Source organism: Protomyctophum parallelum (assembly GCF_964188405.1).
Source record: "Protomyctophum parallelum genome assembly, chromosome: 12".
In the NCBI taxonomy this organism is placed as follows: Eukaryota; Metazoa; Chordata; class Actinopteri; order Myctophiformes; family Myctophidae; genus Protomyctophum; species Protomyctophum parallelum.
In genome coordinates this window covers 22,651,769-22,674,341 of record NC_139712.1, presented here as the reverse complement: position 1 = coordinate 22,674,341, position 22,573 = coordinate 22,651,769, and the positions used below count along the sequence as shown (strand labels likewise).

The 22,573-nt window shown below is 41.6% G+C and overlaps 1 protein-coding gene across 4 annotated transcripts in view; it reads right to left on the bottom strand.

The window, feature by feature from the left end:
- Positions 1–22,573, bottom strand: part of LOC310868225 (zinc finger CCHC domain-containing protein 2-like) — a 65,135-nt gene that overhangs the window by 28,148 nt on the left and 14,414 nt on the right. For all 4 annotated transcript variants that reach the window (XM_083778549.1, XM_083778551.1, XM_083778550.1 and 1 more), the window contains exons 4-6: positions 6,177–6,248; positions 3,716–3,816; positions 2,206–2,297 (exon numbers count right to left, since the gene is read on the bottom strand). In XM_083778549.1, coding sequence (XP_083634675.1) covers positions 2,206–2,297; positions 3,716–3,816; positions 6,177–6,248 — 265 coding nt within the window. The remainder of the gene's footprint in view (positions 1–2,205; positions 2,298–3,715; positions 3,817–6,176; positions 6,249–22,573) is intronic.

Here is a 22,573-nt window from a genome sequence, read left to right as displayed (position 1 = left end):
CTAAATTGACATATTGGTTGTTCAGTTTGACCCACCAGTTTTGGAGATATGGCTTATAAAGTACGGTAATGTCTATAAGCCAGCCTGTGCTATTAACTCATTTTGGATTTTTTTTAAAAAGAAAAAACGTTTTTCTCATCTCCTGAACAGTTGGTCTTGCTGCCATGACTGTCTCTGTATTAAAAAGTCACAAATGTGTCCATGGCAAAGCTGGGTGGTCCTCGGTGTGACCAGAGTAATATAGTAAGAGAGTGGCGACACTAGCGTTGACTCCCATTGTAACAATGGAATGCGGAAGTGCTCATTCTATCTCAATGGGATAGTTCCAGCCATAGGAGCAATGATTGGAACTATAGCCCATAGGCACCAGCTTTGCGGCGAGATTTGTGTCGCTACTCTCCTACTCTACACTCTGGGTGTGACTCTTTTGTCCCACGCGCTGTTATTCCTATATGTAGGCTAGGTTTCCCCGAAAGAGATCTGTGCAAAGTCCAGAAGATACTGTAAGACGTTATCAACTTAACCCATGTTGGGCGGGAACCCCTTTTGGTGTTTTAAGCGTAATGTTATACTTTAGCTGTTGAGAAATAGCAGATCTACAAGCTCATAGCGTAATCTTGGCCTGTAGCACTTGCCGTATCACTTGCCCTAGGCCTCAACAACCTTAAAGGCATATGCAAAGGCTCTAGATAGATAGATAGATATAGCATTTTATGTAGACATAAAAGACATAGGCACTCTAGTCTATAGTGTAGACGCAAAGTTGCATTATACAGATATTCCACTGTTAGGTTCTTAGCTTACGTACAACATTTATTTGAATGTACGCACAACATTCTTTTTTATGTATTTGATGTATTACCATGTTTTGTTCTTTCCTACTGTAAATTAAGAGATTAAGAGTGTGTGCTAAATGCCTACATTGTAATTGTAAGAGTGGAACAATTTTGCCATTTATTCTTTACATGATGACAACAGGCATTCAACAGGCATTCAACCAACTACATCCATACAGTTGTCAAGACATTTAGCTGCCCTATTCATTCTGCCCAGTAGGTGGCAGTGATAACTAACAATGGTATCTTTGACGACACATGCTAGTGTAAAATATATATGCCATACTGGCTTTGGGGTAAATACTGAACAAATTTAAATTAAAAGCAAGAATCTCCATGGCAGTCCAAGTGAATTGCACACTTTTAAAACCAGGTCTAACATGTTTTGGTCTTCGCTCAGGGTCATGGGTTTGATCCTGGGCACCGCAAACTCTGCTGGGGTGTGGCAAGTAAGTAGGGCTGTCACGCAAATAATTGCGACTAACGATTTAATTGTGCTCGTGGCATTGGGAATTGGAACATTTAACATGAACATGCCTGTATCCAAGGCGCTTTATATAGATTCTGCATTACATGCATTACATTCACCCATTCACACGCGCATGCATACACCGATGGCGGCATACACCGATGGCGGCGATGGCAAGGCACCAACCTGCACATCAGGAGCAATTAGGGGTTCAGTGTCTTGCTCAAGGACACTTCGACACCAACTCTGGGGGAGCCCGGGTTCGAACTGGCGACCATGTGGTTACCATCCGGAAACTCTACCCATGAGCCATCGCCGCATAGTGGCATTTATTTATATATTTTTAGGTAGGTAAAAATATCGTAAATAGCTGATCTTAAAGCTTACAACGAATCAAAAAGTGACACATTGTATGCTTGTAGATCAGCTATTTTAAATGCATGAACATGCATGAACATCTTCCATCAACATCGAAACGATTATGGTGATATTAAATAATTGCAATTATCTCAAATTATTGCGCTCATACGAATAATTGTGACAACCCCAGCGGTGAGGCACTGGGAGCAGGTGTTGCGCTCCACCTCAGCAATTCAATCTCCCAGAGGTCTAGAAGAGCATTGAAACGGGGGATAAACTCCCACAATTCTTGGACGATACAAAGACAATATTATGAGCCTCTCTGTCTGACCTACTTCATTACTTGTTCTCTATCATAGAGTAGCACACCACACGGCAGCGTTCTTCATGTTTCAACGTTTATCCGATTCATTTGATTCGTTTGCGCCAGTGCAGAAAGAAAGAAAAGATATTCAGCCGTTCCCGATGTGTCGGATAATTGGGCCGGTGGTGTAAAAGCACTCACGCACGCACACACGACGCACGCACAGTGTTACTTACATCTGCAGCAGGTAGATTTGGAGTCACAGTTGAAGAAACTGCAGACCTTCCTGGTCTGTCTGAAGAGTGGAGGAGCACACATGAACCTCTCCCTGATGTGTGCGCGCACACACACACACACACACACACACACACACACACACACACAGTTGGAACGTTACAATTTATATTTCTGTTTGCCTTTTAGGCCTCGTAATCACATATTCCACAGGGCAGATATAAAAAAATCTTTCCAAAAGAATGTACCAATGTGTTGTAAGCTTGTAGATCTGCTTTTTCTGCAATGCTTGAAAATGTATGGACATTTTTCAACATGCATCGTGATTATCTCAAATAATTGGAATTAGGCGATCATGTAATAATTGTGACAGGCCTACCGCTTGGTAGGGTTGGTCGGAGTTACTTAACTCTCAGTGTGCATACGTGTGTACGACCGTGGCCGTTTAGTATTTGTGGGTCCCGGTGGAAAATAATATTGCGGGATTATAATCCTAACGTTGTAGGATTATAAGGGACTAACCGGCACTCATGGATTAAAGCAAAATAAAATCTCACAACTGTTTTTTTTTAATAGTTAAAATGGCCAGACTACAAGCTCACAACGTGTCAATGTAGATTGAACTATTAAAAAATGTAAAAAAAAAAAAAAAAAAAAAAAGGCAAAGTAGTTTAGGGATAAGGGGTTTAGCGGGTGACGAAAATGCAAACAATGTAAACAATTTCCGGGCCTCAGTGACGGCTTCAACGAGTAGGCTGGAGCCTTAACTGTCGGTGTGTGAATGTGTGTAAATGGTGTTCTGAATAGACTATGTCTCATCTCAGCGGCCTGTTCTCCCCTCTGGTTGCCGTGGATTTATCACTCCATGACAAACATCCTCTCCTAAAAAAGGACAATATGTAACTGTCTTCATCAGAAGATGAAGTGCTACATGCTCACAGCTCAGCAGATCTGTGTCATGCACACACACACCCACACACGCTGAGCTAGAGAGAAAGGCTGTGGCGTGCATCATTTAAAATGTTCTAACACGTACTGCACACCCTGCCCACACCATTGTCTTTAACTACGGACTACTGATCTTACAGTTTTACGTTATGCATACAATGTATATTGGTGCGCATGTAGAATTGTCTGTGTGTCAACTGCGTTTCAGAGAGAGAGAGAGAGAGAGAGAGAACGCAAGCCAAAAAAAAAAAGAAATCATGTCCAACCATGCAAAGAATTGCTAACATTTTGTTGTAGATATAATTGCAGCCAAATTCAAGTGCACTACTGTGAAATTAATGTCCACTTTTACTGTATATGTTTTCAGAGCAGGCTATTACTACTCAGTACTGTAGGTTTGGTTTCACTTTCATTTCACAACTAAATGAAACTTATGGAGACAAGGAGGGGTGTGCCTGTGACTCAGCGTGCGTGCGTGCGAAAGAGAGAGAGAGAGAGAGAGAGAGAGAGAGAGAGAGAGAGAGAGAGAGAGAGAGAGAGAGAGAGAGAGAGAGAGATAATCACCTGAGGCTTCTCTCCACATCACAGCTCTCATACTTGTCTCCCTGGCTGAGCAGCTGAAGGATTCCCTTCTCAAAGGTCTCCGTGCTCTGCTCTTTGGGAAGCTGGAGGACACACAGACAGGTCTCTTCAACAACACCATCACCGTTCATTTAGGCTCCATTTTGCACACGGTAAATCTAAATGAAATCTCACAAGGAGCAGGTGCAAAGCGGCAATGTTCCGTCTTCATTTCCGACTTAACTGATAGCATCTCGTTTGGAATATAAACGCTTCTAGAGAGACTTTAAATGTGACAGCACGAGGTAGTTAACGGAAGATTATTCCTCCTGGTTTTGGGGGGTAACGGAAGGCGGGGCTTTTCAGAGTAAAACCTGCCTTATCTGCTTGGCACTATCATCGCGCTATCATCTTTGAAAGATTCCGGCGTATTCAAGGTGTTAAAAAACAAAACAAAAAAAGGTTTGCCAGCCAAGTATATGGACTTTAATGTTTGTTTAGTCAGTATGTGACAACATGAGACATCATTATGGCTGATATAGATACAACTCGTAACTAAACTTCCGTTTCATACAACCAGTAAGACGCCTGGGGGCGCTGACGGCAGACTGCTGCTGGGCGAGCGCTGGTGCTTTGGCATGGGGGGCGCCATCAGCTGTAGGTTGTCTCCATATATGGAGCTCAAGGTGAAAACCATCGTTATTTCACCTAGAGCTCCATATATGGAGACAACCTATATAGCTACCATGTATGGAGACAACAGCGATATCCAGGGGGCTTGCCTGGGGTGAGCGACGGGGATTTGAGTCATGTGACATGACAGAGTGGCGGGAATTGTCGTGAGTGACGTGACTAAAAACTAAGGTTTCATAGTTATCTGCGACCGTCGCAATAACACAACAATGCATGTCTCGTTGTGGGGGGGACGGACGATGGGGATAATGATAGTGTAAGCCTGTTAGTCACACCCACTAAAGCACAAGTAATAAATAATGATTAGACATTATGCATGACGTTGTGGGCGCCCCTCACTTCACACTCGTGAGAAATCATTACTTGCGCAAGCAAAGTAATAATTTCGCCCTGTCTCTTTCACCGTGACAGCCAACCCGCCATTTTATGCTTATGCAAAAAAACATCAAATCTGTGCCTGTTTTGCTGGGACCAGATTACACAAATGACCATATGTCTTACGTCATCATTGAGAGCTAGTCATACGTATACTATATACATAATCAGTAAAAAATAAAATAGCAAATTGTGCCTGATCTGCTGGGACCAGAGTACGTGGTGTGTATATGTATGACTAGCTCTCAATGATGACGTAAGAAATATGGTAATTTGTGTAATCTGGTCCCAGCAAACCAGGCACAGATTTGCTGTTTTTCTTGCATAAGCATAAAATGGCGGGTTGGCTGTCACGGTTTTTGGTGCAAAGTAACCACAGTATACCGCTAATCAACTTACAACTACATACTCTATATAGTATATGTATATGTATACGTATGTCTTACGTCATCATTTAGAGCTAGTCATACGTATACTATATACATAATCAGTAAAAATAAAATAGCAAATTGTGCCTGATCTGCTGGGACCAGAGTACGTGGTGTGTATATGTATGACTAGCTCTCAATGATGACGTAAGAAATATGGTCATTTGTGTAATCTGGTCCCAGCAAACCAGGCACAGATTTGCTGTTTTTCTTGCATAAGCATAAAATGGCGGGTTGGCTGTCACAGTTTTTGGTGCAAAGTAACCACAGTATACCGCTAATCAACTTACAACTACATACTCTATATAGTATATGTATATGTATACGTATGTCTTACGTCATCATTTAGAGCTAGTCATACATGGGACATTTAACAAATGTGAAAGTATTATTACAGAAATTGAAGTTAGAAATACCTATTACTCTGATCATGATTTAGTATTAATATCACTATATTCCAAGATGAAATACATTTAAAACAATTGAGAATTTAGAATAAATAATAGAATAATTATACTGTATAACATCTTAATTCAGTTTATATACCTTTTTAAATCACGTATCAATGATTTATTTTTCTTTAAAAAACAAAAAAGGGATCCAGAATATATCTACATCGATAAAACTGTATTTCTTATATAGATAGAAACTTGAACCATACTTAATAATACTAGGTGTTTATATGCATAAAGTAGGTAGGTAGCAAATAGTTACACCTAATAATTAGACATTTCAAACGTTCCTTCACAGAGATACTGAGATTTGACAGTTTACAGCAGTCGAAAGTACTTGCGCGCTCTGCTTGCGCACTAGTTGGCCATTTATGGCCTACTAGTGTGCAACAAGCAAGTATGCACTCGACAGAGTGCAGTTCTAGTTTTGTAATGTTTTTGCATATAATGACACGTCTAAAAAAGAGATGCAATGTTAACTTAGGAGTTAGACAGTGTGTGTGTGTGTGTGTGTACCTTCAGTAGGAAATTCTCCAGCTCCAGGTGTGTTTTTGTCACGCTACTGGACGAGGAGTCTGACCACTGGACCTGAAAAACACACACACACACACACACACACACACACACACACACACACACACACACACACACACACACACACACACACACACACACACACACACACACACACACACACACACACACACACACACACACACACACACACACACACACACACACACACACACACACGATTCATTGTTAACTGATGAATAATTGAAGAATGTCTCGACAGCGATTAATCAATTAACTATTAACATCCCTACTTCCCGCCGATGTACTGCAGCGTTACACAGAGATACTAACATCCTCTCCCATGAGACCACACTCTGCACAGCAATACCAATCATTGGAAATCATAACATTTAATATGAATACCAATGATTGGAATTCATAACATTTAATATGAATAGAACATTGCATTTCTGTTTGGCATTTTCTATAGATTTCATACTTACACATTAGCGGAAATAGCTGACATGTTTCAACAGTGGACACGATTATGGCAAGATAATTGTGATTACCTTAAATAATTGCGATTAGACGATTATGTAATAATTGTGTATGTACAGTACTGTATTATGTACAGTAGCATTCCTGATGTGTGTGTGTGCGTGTGACCCATGCGTGCATGCGTCAGCAATACAGACAGACAGATAGTCATATGTATCCAACTGGAAAACACATAATATCAACTGATATCTCGCTTCCTATGTATTTGGGGAAACACAAAGATCAAAAAGTAAAATGCTGAAATAAAAGGGAATGAAAGGCAGTGTACACGCTCATAGCTGAGCTTGTAGATCTGCTGTTTTTGAAAAATCGTGAATATGTGGCACAAATCTTTGAATATATATTCTTTCAGAGCCAACATTTTTAACTCAAATCTTTGCTTCTGGGTGGGTCCCTGGAACACCATATTTTCAGACGGGGGTCAGTGGCCAAATACAGATAATTCTGGGGGTCAACATGAAAAAGGTTGAGAACCACTGACGTAAAGACACAGGTTTTTCAGAAAACTGTAGACAATTTTGTAGAATCATCCTCAGGTCTAAATGGGTTAAACAGTCAGTTAGCGTGGGCTGCATCGATTCCACAGCAGTCCATCAGTCACACATTCTACTAAGTGATCTCTGTACTTGCACAAGAAGAGAGACCAAAACCCTAACCTAACCCTAGCCGCAAGCACGGACCAACGCACGTCGCACCAGCGCAATGTCGCGAGTGTTACGGAAGTCTGTTGGAGAGCACTTCATCTCTCCGGACCTCAACCCCAGAACCACAGGTCAAATGTCAACAAAGGGAACAGAAATAACAATGGGAAAGAAAAGAGCTGCTCATAAAGTATTTGATTTCCTTAAATGTATAACAGCTTAGTATATTCCAAACTTCCTCGACAGGAGCGAAAGGTGATTTCCGCACGTCGGACCTTTGGTGTTGTCGGATCTGTGCGTGCGTCCTGGGTATTTGACCCATTGTGCTATCCACTCACGAAGATGATTAATTAAGCAAGAGTGAAGCATTGGCCTGGGAAACAGATTCATATTTATGTCTAGAAACGAGGGAAGGGACATTTCAACAAGATAGTGTTGTTTTTAATGTGTGATCACTGTTGTGCAAGATGCCTGTGTTTACCTGATAGGGATTTGCGTGTACACACACACACGCACGCGCACGTAAACAGTAGTGGCATCCAAGACAAACAGATGGAGGGGTGTTGGAGACTTGCCGTTGTTATTTGGCAAAGGAAAAGCAAAACTCTCCCTCCCTCTCTTATCTGTTCATACCCCCCATATATCCCTGTGTCTCAATCTCTCTCCCATATCTCTTCTCTTCCCCCCCCAGTGTTTTGCTGAAGCAATCTTTGTATAAACAAGAATTCATATGTTATGAATAATAACCAGCAGCTTCCGTATCTATGTGTGTTTAATATAAGGGAGGTCCCCGCGGAGGTCGGTGCGGTGGTCCGCTGCAATGTTCCCTCTAATGTGTTTTGGGTCTGAGTAAACACTCAAAGCTCCTGAGCAGACATCAGCAACTGCTGAGCAAACACACATCACCTTGACACCTACTAGCCCTTTCAACAACTTGCAATGGGCCTGGTCTTTAAACCCATTTAGAGTTAGGACTGAGGCCGATTCTAAAAAACGCCTTCTAAATCCTGACCCAAGTTTTCTGCTAAACTTAAATATTCATTCAAAAGAATACTAAATAATTATGTTGTTTATATACTGCACATCGCAAATCATTCGTGTAAAGTGAGGGGTGCTCTTATCATCAAATAATTGCATACATCATGCTACATCATCATTCATCACATTCCGTGCTCAGCCAATAGAATCATCTCTATGGGGTACACGCATTGCTCAGCCAATAGAATCATCGCTACGTCCAACCAGGGAAACTCCCCCGTCAGGTGTAAAGGAGCAACTTGGACACTCAGGCATGAAGGAAGCATGAGTTCAAGTCCGTTTCTCTCCCCAGGTTGGCGGAGGGTTTGTAGAGCCCAGGATCACATTAGATAATTGACACAGGGGTGAAAAATGGATTACAAAATCATGGGATAAAAATTAAGAAAAAAGCTATGTTTATGTTTATTTATTTGATATGGACATAACAATCACATTGCTCATTGCACAATTGTACAACTTGTAGATGCATCGTTTACAGTGTGTTAGCACGAGTGCTAGTTTTCACCACTTGTCCATAGGAGACTTTTCTGAAAATACAAAGTTAAAAGAACACCCAATCTAAAAATAAGAAGTACATTCAAGTGAAATGTACAGCAAAGTCACAGTACACATTACATAACCTCCAGTACAAAAGTAAACATAATCATTCTCGTGACCAGTCAGGAGCTATACATGTGAGCACAGTTGATCTGATTTCAACCATAGTTTGAGACATACAAGTTCATATATAGAACACATTACCATCCGTCCGTAGGCAAGGAGTTCCATAAGTTAGCTCCCTTTACTGAAAAGGCAGACTGTCCGAATGTGTTGTTACACCTGGGAACAACACAGTTACCACTTGTTGAGGCGCGAGTGGTTGCTCTACCAGAGACTCGGAAGTCTAACTATCAGTCCAGAGAACAAAGGTGAGACATGACCCTGTAAACACTTAAAAACCAATTTGATAGTAGAAAAAAATACAACATTTTCAAATGTAAAAAGGTTGTGTTTGTACTTTTTTTAGGACACCACAAATGTGCCATCTCATTGGTTTTTGATCCATGATTTTTATAGCCTGTTTGTATATTGATGCTATTGGTTTTAAGACAGTTTGAGAGGATTGTGACCATGTTGTGATGCTGTATGATAGGTGTGAGAAAATCATAGCATGCATATACAGCTGTGCAGTTTTAGCTGATAGGTCCCTTCTAATATGACGAAAACAATTTAGATTTGGTTTGACCTTCTTGCATATATGCTTTACCTGTTTTTCAAATTTTAAGTTTTTATCCAAGATTATTCCTAAATATTTCTCTTCACCCATTTCCATTTCCACAGTTGGAGATGTTCTCTAATTCCTGTGTCAGCTGCGCAGCTTCCATGCTGGCTGTTTTAGCAGATGTGTAGATGACAGTGTCATCAGCATACATTTGGCAGCTAACGCCTGGGGAAGATCGTTAATGTACATAGTAAATAGCAGTGGTCCAAGTACCGACCCTTGGGACACTCCCATGTTATTGGGGAGCAGCAATGATTTCTCCCCATTGACCCTGACACACTGCTGTCTCCCTCCCAGATATGACTTAAACCACTGTGAAGCTTCTGCTGACACTTTGACATGTTTTAACTTAGACAACAAGACTCCATGGTGGACAGTGTCAAAGGCCTTTTTTAGGTCCAAGAACACTGTCCCCACAACTTGTCCCCTCACCAGTAGTAACAGTTAGCTGTCTCGGTAGAATGTTTGGGTCTAAATCCAAACTGCTGTGGGTGCAGTACCGGTAGTTGCTTAGACTCCAAATATTCAGTTAGATGCATGGCAACGATCTTTTCTAATATTTTTGAGACAACAGGAAGAAGAGCAACGGGTCTATAATTGCTAGCCAAGTACCTATGTCCTATGGGGTACAGACATTGCTCAGCCAATCAATTCAGCACTATGGGGTACACTCAAAACACACAAAGCTGGGCATAGGAGGGGCCCTCCAAAAATACTAAATAAATCTGCAGGATCCCCAAGGATTAAATGAACACAAGATGTTTGCAGTGTATACTGCATTTCTGATACTTCCTTTTGTTTTCTTTCAGTTACTTGCGTACCAACCCCCACATACTTTCTTAAAAGAGAAGAGCAGTCCAATATAAAAACCTTCAAGTCATACTTCGTCACAGGACGGTGCCGTGTGTCAAAAATAGCCAAGCTACAAGCTCCCCAACATGTCGCCAATATGTTGCCTGGATTCACAAACTGGTGACGTGTGGTGTGTGTGCATGCGTGCGTGCGTGTGTGTGTGTATAGAGGCAGAGGGAAACAAATGGTTCTTTCACAGTATGGTTGAATCGTGTCACTGGAGAGAAAGAGAGAGAGAGAGGTACAGAGTTGTGTGCGTGTGCGTGCGTGTGCATGCATAATCACCAACTAGCCTGCTGTTGAAAATGTGCTAACAGTGAGATAATTGAAACTTTTGCACTTCCTTTTATAAACATGAATGAAGCTCTCTGTCAAACGATCTCTGAGACAAAGTGTAACCACGGCTAACCTAGCAACTGGTCTCTGTTGAACTAAACCCGTGGTTCCCAAACTATGTCATGACAAGGACACCCACATCGACATTTATTAGGCTGCGGACCACCATTTATATCTCTGGGACTCCAATTTATATTGTAAAATCACTGTTAATTTAACTCGGGGTGTGTCAAATGGAACCAAACGGGTCCAGATGGTTACTTGTTTGGTTTATTTGTACAATTGTACACTCTCTGATTTACAGACCCATAACCATAAGGGTCCATTTGGTTGCCAACTATCTCAAATTTAGCTAGGGTCCCCCTGGAACTCCCTCAAGGACCCTTAGGGGTCCCCAGAACCCACTTTGAGAACCGATGCTCTAGACACAGAGCTGTGGTTCCCAGACCTTTCAGCTCACGAGTCACGACCCAAAAGAGAAATTCTCTTGGACCCAAACTAGTGAAAATGGCAGATCTACAAATGCAAAACACAATTGCTTTTCGCCGCGCTATGAGCTTGTAAATTGTCAATTTTCACTACTTCTTAGTGTTGTCGAAAATATCGAAATATCGATAAATATCGATTCTGAAAAATAAAAACGGTTCAATATGACTTTTCCATTGTATCGATACTACACCCACTCCGTCCTCCCTTTGGTTGAGACCAGAGTAATCTAGTATAAGAGAGTGGTGACACGCTTTGATCTCACCGCAAAGCGGGTGTCTATGGGCTATAGTTCCAAACATTGCTCTTATGGCTGGAACTATTCCATTGAGATAGAATGAGCACTTCCGCATTCCATTGTTACAATGTGAGTCAACGGGAGTGTCATTACTCGGTTACTAGATTACTCTGGTTGAGACATGCTCCTGCCCAGCGCACAGTCACACAAACAGCACAGCCCCCTCCCTCCTGAGCCTTGAGGGAGGGGAGGGTCTGAGTCCTGGCTCTCAGCGCAGCGCACTGTGCTCACACTACACTGTGTAGTTCTGTCACTGTGACTTCTGCCCCCCCCCCCCCCCCCCCGCTGTGTTCTTAACTTCTTTAACGTCGCTGGTCGCTCGTATTTCTTTATGTAAGATAAAGAATCCGATGAACACTGAGAGCCAAACAGGACAGTTGCCAAAGCCTGCATACAATATACAATTACATCCTACTTGTTGCTGTCATCATGTTAGCGATAGCCAAAGCTATCGACAGTAAACACAACATAGCTAGGCTAGCAAGCGTTGCAATGCATATCAGAGATCCACAGAGGATTGTTGCACCCGTGTGTGTGCGCGACTGCGCGTGGGGGGGGGGGATTCCGGATATAATAATAATAATAATAGTTTGAGTAGGCTGGCCTTAGACAGGATGCATTGAATATCTGAATAGAACATTAAAGTGTTGACTATTGTCAGAATGCAATTAAATGCTTCACTTGTATGTGTAGGCCTACTGGTTTATAATCCATAGTTACTATGTATAATAATAAAATAATATAATAATACTAATAAATTATACTAATAATCATACTATAATTCTAACAATGTCTGAATGAATGTCAGAAACACAGCCGTATCTCCTCATTGCCTGCACCAATCACTCCCACTTTTCACACAGGCATTGACCATATAAGGTCTTAACGAAGCCCTTTTTTCGATTTGACACATTAATGATTAATAATTAATTTATTAGTGAATTAACCTCCCACCCTCACACACCTCCGCCCCTTAGCGACACCTGCATCACAGGCCACCGTTCTCACCGTTACCCCACTGGCATGCTTCCTCTAGCTACCGCTGCAACACAACAAAGAGTTCCCTATACAATTTGGCACCGCTGACTGTGTGTGTGTGTGTGTGTGTGTGTGTGTGTTGCATCCTTTGGCCGTCTTCTCCTACTACACACATCTCACCATGCACAACAGCAACAGCTTGCCTGTCCACACATCAAAGCACTGAGAAAACTGTTGCGCCTTTCTTCGTCCTTTTTTTCTTCAAACTTGACTACGGTAGCGGTCCACACATCAACCACTACTTTGCATTCATATTCATGTCATATTTACAGTACAATACCCATTTTCTGTGGGGCGATTTAGAGGTTGCGCACGCAGCACAGAAACGGATGTTGTGGGCGTCCATCGTGTGCTAAATAAATAGCGTCAATGCTAGCGAGCTAAAATATAGCCATCCTTGCTCTAGAAAGCACCAATGTTTCCATCTAGACCACCGGATTATCAGCAAAGACCTCCGAACATCGCGCTAATTGACTAAACCACGGAGAGCTCCGTAGGTTAGGAGTTATTCAGCTTTTAGTCTGCCTGTATAATGGGAGGTGGACATCAGCGCGCATGCGCGATCCGGTCTAGGATCGCTAAAGAAGGAAAGGCCGACCCAAAATAATAATGAAAAAATAGTTCTCAGCGATGCGGATTGATATCCATAATAAAGCTAATCTGACGGAGCATTCCGACACGAGCGGAAGGTTATTACAGTCCTTAGGTGGAGCATTCCGCCAAAAGTAGGGATTGTGTTAAAATACAATAAACAAGCAAAAGGGCATTGCCTGACCATGGATCACGCCAAAGGACCTGCAACATGACTGAGGAACACGTTCCACTTCAAATCATATTTATCCAACTGATTATTCACCTTAAAGGATAACCTCTCCAAAGCAGCCACAATACCAAGCTATCAATGGTGTACTTATGATTGTACTGCAGCATTTTCTTGCAAAATAAACTACAGTAGCCTACTAATTTGCCTACTTTTGTGCCCAACCTAACTTCCCAAGACCATCTGTAAACAATTCCCCGTTCCCCCCTATCAGTAATGTGATCTATTACAACACATTACCCACACTGAACATCATTTGCTGTTCATATATTCAGAACGGGTAAGGACTAGTACTAATAATACTAATAAAAATGTTAAACTATGAAAGTGCATAAGACTGAACAGCTTTTATGTGTACTTACAATTCATAGAATTTCTTTGATGTTTCTTCTATTCTCTTCATGCACTTACTGGAAATAAAATCATTGATTTTGTTTTCAATTCATGAAAAATAAATAATCCCAACTAGATAAAGAGCCAATCGGCACAGGTCTCCACCAGGGCAGGTCAGGTTGTGGCCTCCTGGTGGCGCTATAACAGGCCGTTGAGCAATATTTGGGACAGAGGTTCGTCGTTGGGAGTGTGTGTGCAAAGTTTGGCATGGATCGGGCCAACGGTGCCGGAGATTAGCTGATAACGGACGGAAGGACGGACGGACGGACGGAAGGACACACGGACGGAAGGACGGACGGAGTGCAAAACATACTCTCCCCATAGGCCTTCGGCCTGGTGGAGACAATTAAAAACAAAACAAATACAAAGGGACCCATAAAAAAATGTGTCTGCGACCCGCAAATGGGTCCAGGTCCAGTGCTTGGGAACCAGGGCTCTACAGCAGTGAATGGTTTTCAACCCTCTTCATATCAAGGCCAAATTATGTATTCGGCATTTGCGCCATGGTCCACCATTTGATGACATTTTGCCTCAATATGTTGTTATAGGCCCAGGCCGTGGCGTAACGGTCTGGGCACCTGACTGGTAATCCAGTCGCAGTGTGCCGCGGGTTTGACTCCCGAGCCCGACACGGCCTTTACTGCCTACTGTCTGTCCCTTCAAAAATCAATAAAAGGCGTAAGCCGCAAAAAAATATCTTAAAAAGAAATATATATATATATATATATGTTGTTATTGATGGATAAGATTGTGTCCATAATTCCATACTGTATTGATGCTGGAGAGAGAACAGGTTGATCAAAAATAACAATTATTCTACATTCTCTAATTCTGTAGACTTGTTGTAAATTTAAGCAATGCAGATGTTTAACAATAATGTACCTCCTCCTCCTGAGAGTGTAAAATGAAACCTGTAAGGGTCCATTTGGTTTCAAGGACCAAAGGGTGGTCCCTGAACCACTGGTTTACAGCACAGAGAAGAGCGTGGCTAAAAATACAACATCATGTCAACAGGGGCAACATTTATAGGCCTCATGTGTCACACTGTCACTGCGTGTGTGTGTGCGTGCGTGCGATCTTCAGGCCTGGTGTCACGAGGGGGCAGAAGGCCTGTAATGTCCCCTTGCTTAGATCAAAACACCATTAAGCTCTGCTTAGTTATGCAATACTATCAATTAGCTCAGCGAGCTTCCATAGCTTAAGTTCAGGTTTTAAAGGTATATTCAGTGATTTCACTCAAAAAACCGTAGGTTTCGTTTTTGGCTGTGGGACCCAGCCTTTCGTCCAATCAGGATAGAGAGTCAAAAACGAAACCTAAGGTTTTTTGACCCCCAGGGGTTAACTGGGGACAGGGAGGGACTCCTTATATGGCCAGCACACTCTATAGTAGGGAGGATTATTACAACAAAACAAAAAAATAAGTGATATTTGAATTAAGTGAAATCACTGAATATACCTTTAATGCTATGCAGAAGCTTAGCTCGTATTAATAATATCTGGCCAATTTTGGCTCCCAAACATGAGTGTGCTATAAGCTCTCGTTTCGGCACACTTAGTTGTCACATTTCAGGCTACTCGCTCGCAATGCACAGCAGACATGTGTCACTGACGATTCAAGTCAACAGTAGACCGATATAGAGACTCGCTGGGCTGGCAGAGACATTGACAGACAGCAAGTTTTAGTCATCATAGGCTTCATAGCTTAGTTTTCATGTAGTTTCCATTTAGTTTCCGTCAGTGGAAAAAGGTAGTCGATGGACATTATTCGTCTTAGTTTTAGTCGACGAAAACAACACTGGTCAACAGCAGACTGATATAGAGACTGGCTGGCCTGGCAGAGAGATGGACAGGACACCAACACTGGTGACCTACTCTGCCAGTTTCACTCCCATGTCGCTCAAGCTATGGTAGTAAAGTGTCTAATGACTGATTTTGACACTTGCTGGAAATAGCTTGTAGATCTTCTATTTTCAGCATGCAATTTTAGCCTAGTTTACATCAGATCTAGTCTACATTTGTCTAGTTTTTAATTTGTAGATGAAATTGCCAATATATTTAGTCTCAGTTTTGGTCATCATAGGCCTAGTTTTCATTTAGCTTTCGGCAGTGAAAAAAGGTCAGTCGTCATAGTTTTAATCGACAAAATCAACACTGCAAAATCAACACTGCATCCCTACCAGGTTTTCATGAAAACCTACTTTAGTTCACTAACGGACAAAACAAGGAAACAAAAGGGCTGAAGACATAACCAGTAACACAAATTGGCAGGGGAATATCCAAGTGGCTGCTAATATTGCTCCATTCGAACTAAGGGCGTGGGCACATCATGGGATTTGAACTCAGTTCATGACATTATGTCGCAAATATCATCCGCGCTATAAGATTCCCATTTCTTTTCCGATTCACCGGTGTCAGAAACTAAGCTGTGGCTGACTATATCAATGATAGGGCTGTCAACTGAGCTCAGGAATTCACTGTATTGTATTCCCAAACCTTTTTACCTCGACAACTGAAAGAGACATTAGACATTTGCCCGGGACCTAGCCTGCAGCAAACGTGTTGGTTTCTGTTCTAGAGGGGCGGGTCGCGGCAGAGATTTGCGCACGCCCTGAAACGGAGCTGAAGGAGCTCAAGGGGTCAGTCATTGCAAAGCTGTATGAGCAGAGTTGGCTTATACATGAATCGTGAGCTTGTAGATCGGCTATTTTCGACAAATGTTTTCCCCAGAATAGGGACACTAGGTTTGGATCTTTTGAGGATGTCCAGCAGTCGATCCGTGAACTCTGATGTGGAGAATCACTCGGTGTCAGCAAATGCTGTTCCAGTTGCTTTTGGCATTGACATTTTTACTGGATCCACAGTGTTTTCATGAGAGGATGTCAATTTCCTCAGCGGATAAGTGAAAGGTGATGCGCACGCATGCACCGAAAAGGCAAACAGAAACACAAATTGACCACCTATCAGGCCTGACGGAGTGTCAATAAAGGCAAAAAATACATAAAAATATCTTTAAAAAAAAAACCTTGCAAAGGCTAAAAAGGTAAAAAGAATTATAATAAATTGTTAAACGCAATTATTTGTGTGACAATTAATCGTCAGCTTAAATTTGTTCTTGTGACACACGCGCGCGCACACAGACACACACACACACACACACACACACACACACACACTAGAGAGCCTAAGCATGTACACACAACATGCGGACATAGGGGATGGCAAGCCGCGCTGGTACTGAATGCCTGAGTGTCTGTCACACACACACACACACACACACACACCCACCACACACACCACACACACACACATCCACCTAGAAAATGAAAATAATTTAAACAGCAGCAGAAGATTTGAGAATGCCATCAGTCACGGGATATTAATAAAATCTCAGAATAAATTCCTTTAGCAATAAATGTCTTCACCAATGTGTTTGTGAAGGTGCTTAGTAGTGTAGTAGACATTCAGTAGGACCGTGGTTCCCAAACCTTTTCATGACCCCCAAAATTATACTCATTAGCATGCAGACCCCCCATTTGATAATATATGCCAAGGACCCCCATAAGAGAAGATTCTTACGGCTCTAGCAGTCATTTTCAACTATTTTGATTTCAAAGGCCCCCCGGTTTAAACTGAATTATGCTACGGTCCCTCATTTAACACTTTGAGGCCGACCAAAACGGAGGTCTCCGTCCTATTACATAATTACGCCCCAACGTCCAGGACGGAGATTAATCTCTGTAAATGACACTGGGAATTAACATATATATATATATGCCGGCAAAATTTACAAAAAACTAAAACTAAAATCCTTAGGACTAAAAAAGGGCCTTTTGTGATGGTTGCTATGGCCGTTTTTAGCCCCCAAGGAGTGTTTTTCATTGCTAAAACTAATTCTTCCAATGGATTCAGAATCATGGGAAAAAACCCTAGTCTTCATTTTTAACCCATTTTGGACTGAGGTAGATTAAAAAAGAATCTATTTTTTTTCTGAAAAACCCATGTTTCTATGTCAGTGGTGCTCAACCTTTTACATGTCAAGGACCCCAGTAATTATCTCTATTGGGCCACGGACCCCCATCTGAAAATATGTTGTTCTTGGGACCCCCAGAAGCCAATATTTTAGTTAAAAATGTTGAATTTTTCAAAAGTAGCAACTTTTGTAAAACTTTGCCTGCATATGGGTTGTTAAGTACCCCAACTTTCAGCAGCTGCCAGATTCTCCTAGGGAAACTGAATTTCATCTCTGTGAGATGTGTTACAACTAAGACACCTTTACAAACACATTGATGAAGACAATTATTGTAAGGGATTGGACACAGTTCCCCGACTACCAGAGAAGCTAGATTCCTCAAATAATTAAGCCAGTGACCAGCGTACTGTTTCTGGAGCACGGGAGCAGTCATCTCTGGATGAACTCACAGCTTCCCCTTGCTCGTGACAGTCAAGACAAATACGGCAACAAGTAGGCAACGCAATAACAACGTGAAGAACAGTCATACATATTTATAGGACACTGTGACACTGTCATGGTCACCACTCACCACATGAATTTGTGAATATCAGCGCATGCTAAGAGACAATAGTAGTTGATCCGAGTCACGAGCTCCAAATACATTGGCTACCATTTCTGAACGGCTACGTGACCTTGCGGGTCTTTTCCCTAGTGGCAGTGTTGTTTTTGGAAGCAAATTTAGATTTTAGTTTTAGTCATAGTCTCTTGAATAGTTTATTTAGTTTTAGTCACATTTTAGTCACCTGGAATGTTTTAGTGTTAGACTAGTTTTAGTCGACTAAAGGTCATAAGATTTTAGTCGACTAAATCTGCAGTTGATTTAGTCGAACAAAATGTACAGGTATTTTGGCTATAATAGGCAATAGATAATAGGCTATTTTCAGTATGCAACCAAGTGTAAAATGGCTCTCTTGTCCACTAGTCCCTTCTTAACATTTTAGTCTAGTTTTTTTATTTGTTGACGAAATTGGCAGTACATTTAGTCTTAGTTTTAGTCATCATAGCTTAGTTTTTATTTTAGTTACCATGTAGTTTCCGTCAGTGGAAAAAGGTAGTTGACGAGCATTTTTCGTCTCAGTTTTAGTCGACGAAAACAACACTGCCTAGTGGGAGGTGTTGTTGAACTGAAATTAACGTTGGGATTCTTAGCTCTGACGTGTTAGCTTTTTTACTTTACTTTATTTGTTTGTTTGGACAGGACAATGCATATTAATGGACGTCACATGGACGTAAATACACCGGATATAGAACAGTTGCTAATGTTCATCCGCAGTCCTCACAAAGAAACACAAAACAGACCGGCAAACAGTGGAATACATTTACATAACATTACATAGGGAACACAGCATGAAGCTTTGGTTTTCAAGCAACCATTTTTTCAGATTGAATTTAAAAGAGGGAAATGTAGCACAATCCCTTATACGCAGAGGAAGGCCATATTCCATGCTACACAACCCTGTACCGAGAAGACATTTTGGCCGAATGCCGTTTGCCGGTACGGCACTTCGCAGTCTCCTCGAGTTGTTGCTCTGGTACCGATTCCCCTATCAGGCTTCTGTTTAATTAATTCACTTAGGGGGGGGGCGGGCACAGACCATGTAGGGTCTTGTATATGACCCCAACCTGTTCAAAGCTAAACAAATTGAGCCTCTGGAGGATGTCTGAAATTTTTTAATTTATCAAATCTAAAAATTGAGCCTCCGGAGGATGTTACAATGATGATATGAGTGGGGCTTCCTGTCAAACACTTTGAGCGCGCTCTTGTAGAGCTGTTCTATGGGTTTGAGAGTAGTCACACCTGTGCAAGGCCAGTTTGTGAAACAGTATCCATGTGTGTGATAGGATCATACAGTGAAGATACGATCTGGCCGCTCCAACTGTCAGGAAGGGTCTAATTTGTTTAAAATGTTGAAGGTTGAATTTAAATCGTATTAGTGACTTTCTTCACATGTTTTTTAAAGGTTAGGGTTGAGTCTAATATGACTCCGAGGTACTTGAACTCTGGGACAAGTTCAAGTTCCACTCCAACACAACTGGTCTTTTGGAGAAGGCCATGCAGACTGTCTGCCGTGGTTAACTCTTACACCGCTGTGCTGTTCCCAAGGCCAAGTCAGGATAGGCCAGTCCCAATAATTACATAATCGCGAAATCACAATTGTAATTGCAATTTTTTGCATAAATCGTGAATCTTTTCCATGTTGAGAAATGTCCATAGATTTAAAACAAAATCACAACCGTGTGAAGTGAGGGGCGCTCTGTTCTCATGTCATGAACAACTGAATTTATGTGATCGGTTAGTCAATTTGCTCGTCTACATATGACGTACATTTAATGGCATTTAATGTTTGTGTTGGCAAAAATTTACGTCATATTTGGCGTACTGTACATTTGACCTAATTTCTCATTTCACTGTAAATGGCAAAAATTGAGACGTGTGAGGACAAGATTTACGTCATATGTGCACATATGACCCAATTTCTCCTTTCATTGAACTGAATTTATGTGATTGGTTAGTCGATTTGCTCATCTACATACGAAGTAAATTTTCCCTTCATTGTCGATGAAATGTAATGTTTGTGTTTACGTCATATTTGACATTTGAACAAATTTCAGACACACACACACACACACAGTTGGAACGTTACTTACAATTTATATTTCTGTTTGGCCTCGTAATCACATATTCCACAGGGCAGATATGACGAATAACTTTTATAAAAAAATCTTTCCAAAAACATTTACCAATGTGTTGGTCTTGTAGATCTGCTTTTTCTGCAATGCTTGAAAATGTATGGACATTTTTCAACACACACACACACACACACACACACACACACACACACACAATGGTGCTTACACATTTAGGAGACGTCACCGTGTAAGTGCTTGAGTGTGAGAGGCTGTAATGAAGAAGAAGCACGTTGAAGAAGAAGAGTCCTTCATTCATGATGTTACATAACTACTACCCTTACATTCACCATCAGTGCTAGCCATTTAGACCCGAGGCCGATTCTAAAAACGCCTTCGAAATCCTGACCTGAAGATTTTGGTAAAAACCTCAAAGCACACATTACAGCTGTCACTCAATCCTGTAGATCAGATGGCTCCCAAATCGGGGTCCGGGGACCCCAAGGGGTACTTGAGGGAGTTGTACAAATGGAACCAAATGGACCCGTGTCCATTTGTACACTCAGAGTTAAATTAACATTGATTTTACATTATAAATTGGGGGTCCCACGGATAAAAATGCTATTCAATGGGGGTCCGTAGACTAATGCATGTCAAACTGGGGGGTCCTTGCAATTAAACGGGTTGAAAATCACTGCTAGAGCCATACAAGTCTTCTCTTATGGGGGGGACCCTGGCATATCTTTTCAAATGGGCGTCCGTGGGATAATCAGTGTCAATGTGGGGGTCCTTGACATGAAAAAGTTTGGGAACCACTGCTGTAGGTTTACACTCTAGAACAGGGGTAGGCAACCTTAGGCACTGGTGCCAACATTGGCACAGCAAAATGGTGATCACTGGCACACTGGCATGTGTGTGTGAGAGAGAGGATTTTTTTTTTTTAATTAAATATTCAAAAACAAGTTTAGTCGGAAATTAAATCCAGTCTCATGATCACACGAGTATGCAAATTACATCCTGCATATAATTCCACATTCATTCAAATTCACATTAATTCATTAAACTCTGTCAGACCACAGGGAGAGACTCTGGGAGATAGTGGGTTATTAGTGAGTCCAATAATCAATCATACTGTACATCCCTGATGTGGAAGAAGATATTTTTAAACAAGAAGACAAATAAATAAATATTGCCATGTGGTATGGACAATCAAAAATCAGATGGACACTTATTAGGAAAATAAAAACATGGCACTTATGATGTCAAAAAGGTTGCCAACCCCATGCTCTAGAACATTCAAAAGGATTAGACCCTTTCTCAGGAGTCAGCCAATGCTCTTTATCCAGACATCAGTCATAGCCTCGGAAACCCAGACGTTTTAATTTCCAGGGAGAAAAGAAAAAAGTCTGGGGCCCGAGTCCACTTCAATTCGGCATAGTAGTGCAAACATCGATCACTCGCTGCCGATTTCTGATCGTCTGCACCTTTGTTAAATTGACGTACACACACACTAGGGCTGACCCAAAAAAATTGATTAATTGAAGATCGAAACAAATGTATATCGAAGCGTCGATCATCAAAAACGTAATCGAAGGTCAGCCCTAACACACACACTCCTCTCTCTCACTCGCTGTCGCTCTAATTAATTCGTCTCATGTCGCGCTGCTGCGTCTAGATTATCCCGGGAATCTGCCGGGAGCTGCCTATGCCATAAAAAGCATAGGTGGTGTTCCAGTCTAGTCATATCATAACAATTTTAACACACACACACCACACACCACACACCACACACACACACACACACACACACACACACAAACAAAAATATAAATTAGGGATGTGTGGACTGTGGACATTAAGGTACAAGTAAAGCTTTACTTACAAAACAGTCTCATCAGTCTCATCAATTTAACCCTTGGACTACCAATCCCAGTTTGGGTAACAAATTGGCATATTTTTAATTCATCATTTTCACATTAATAGAAAGATCTGGTGGTTTGAACAGATGGGTTTTTTATTTATTTTTCATTGCTAGT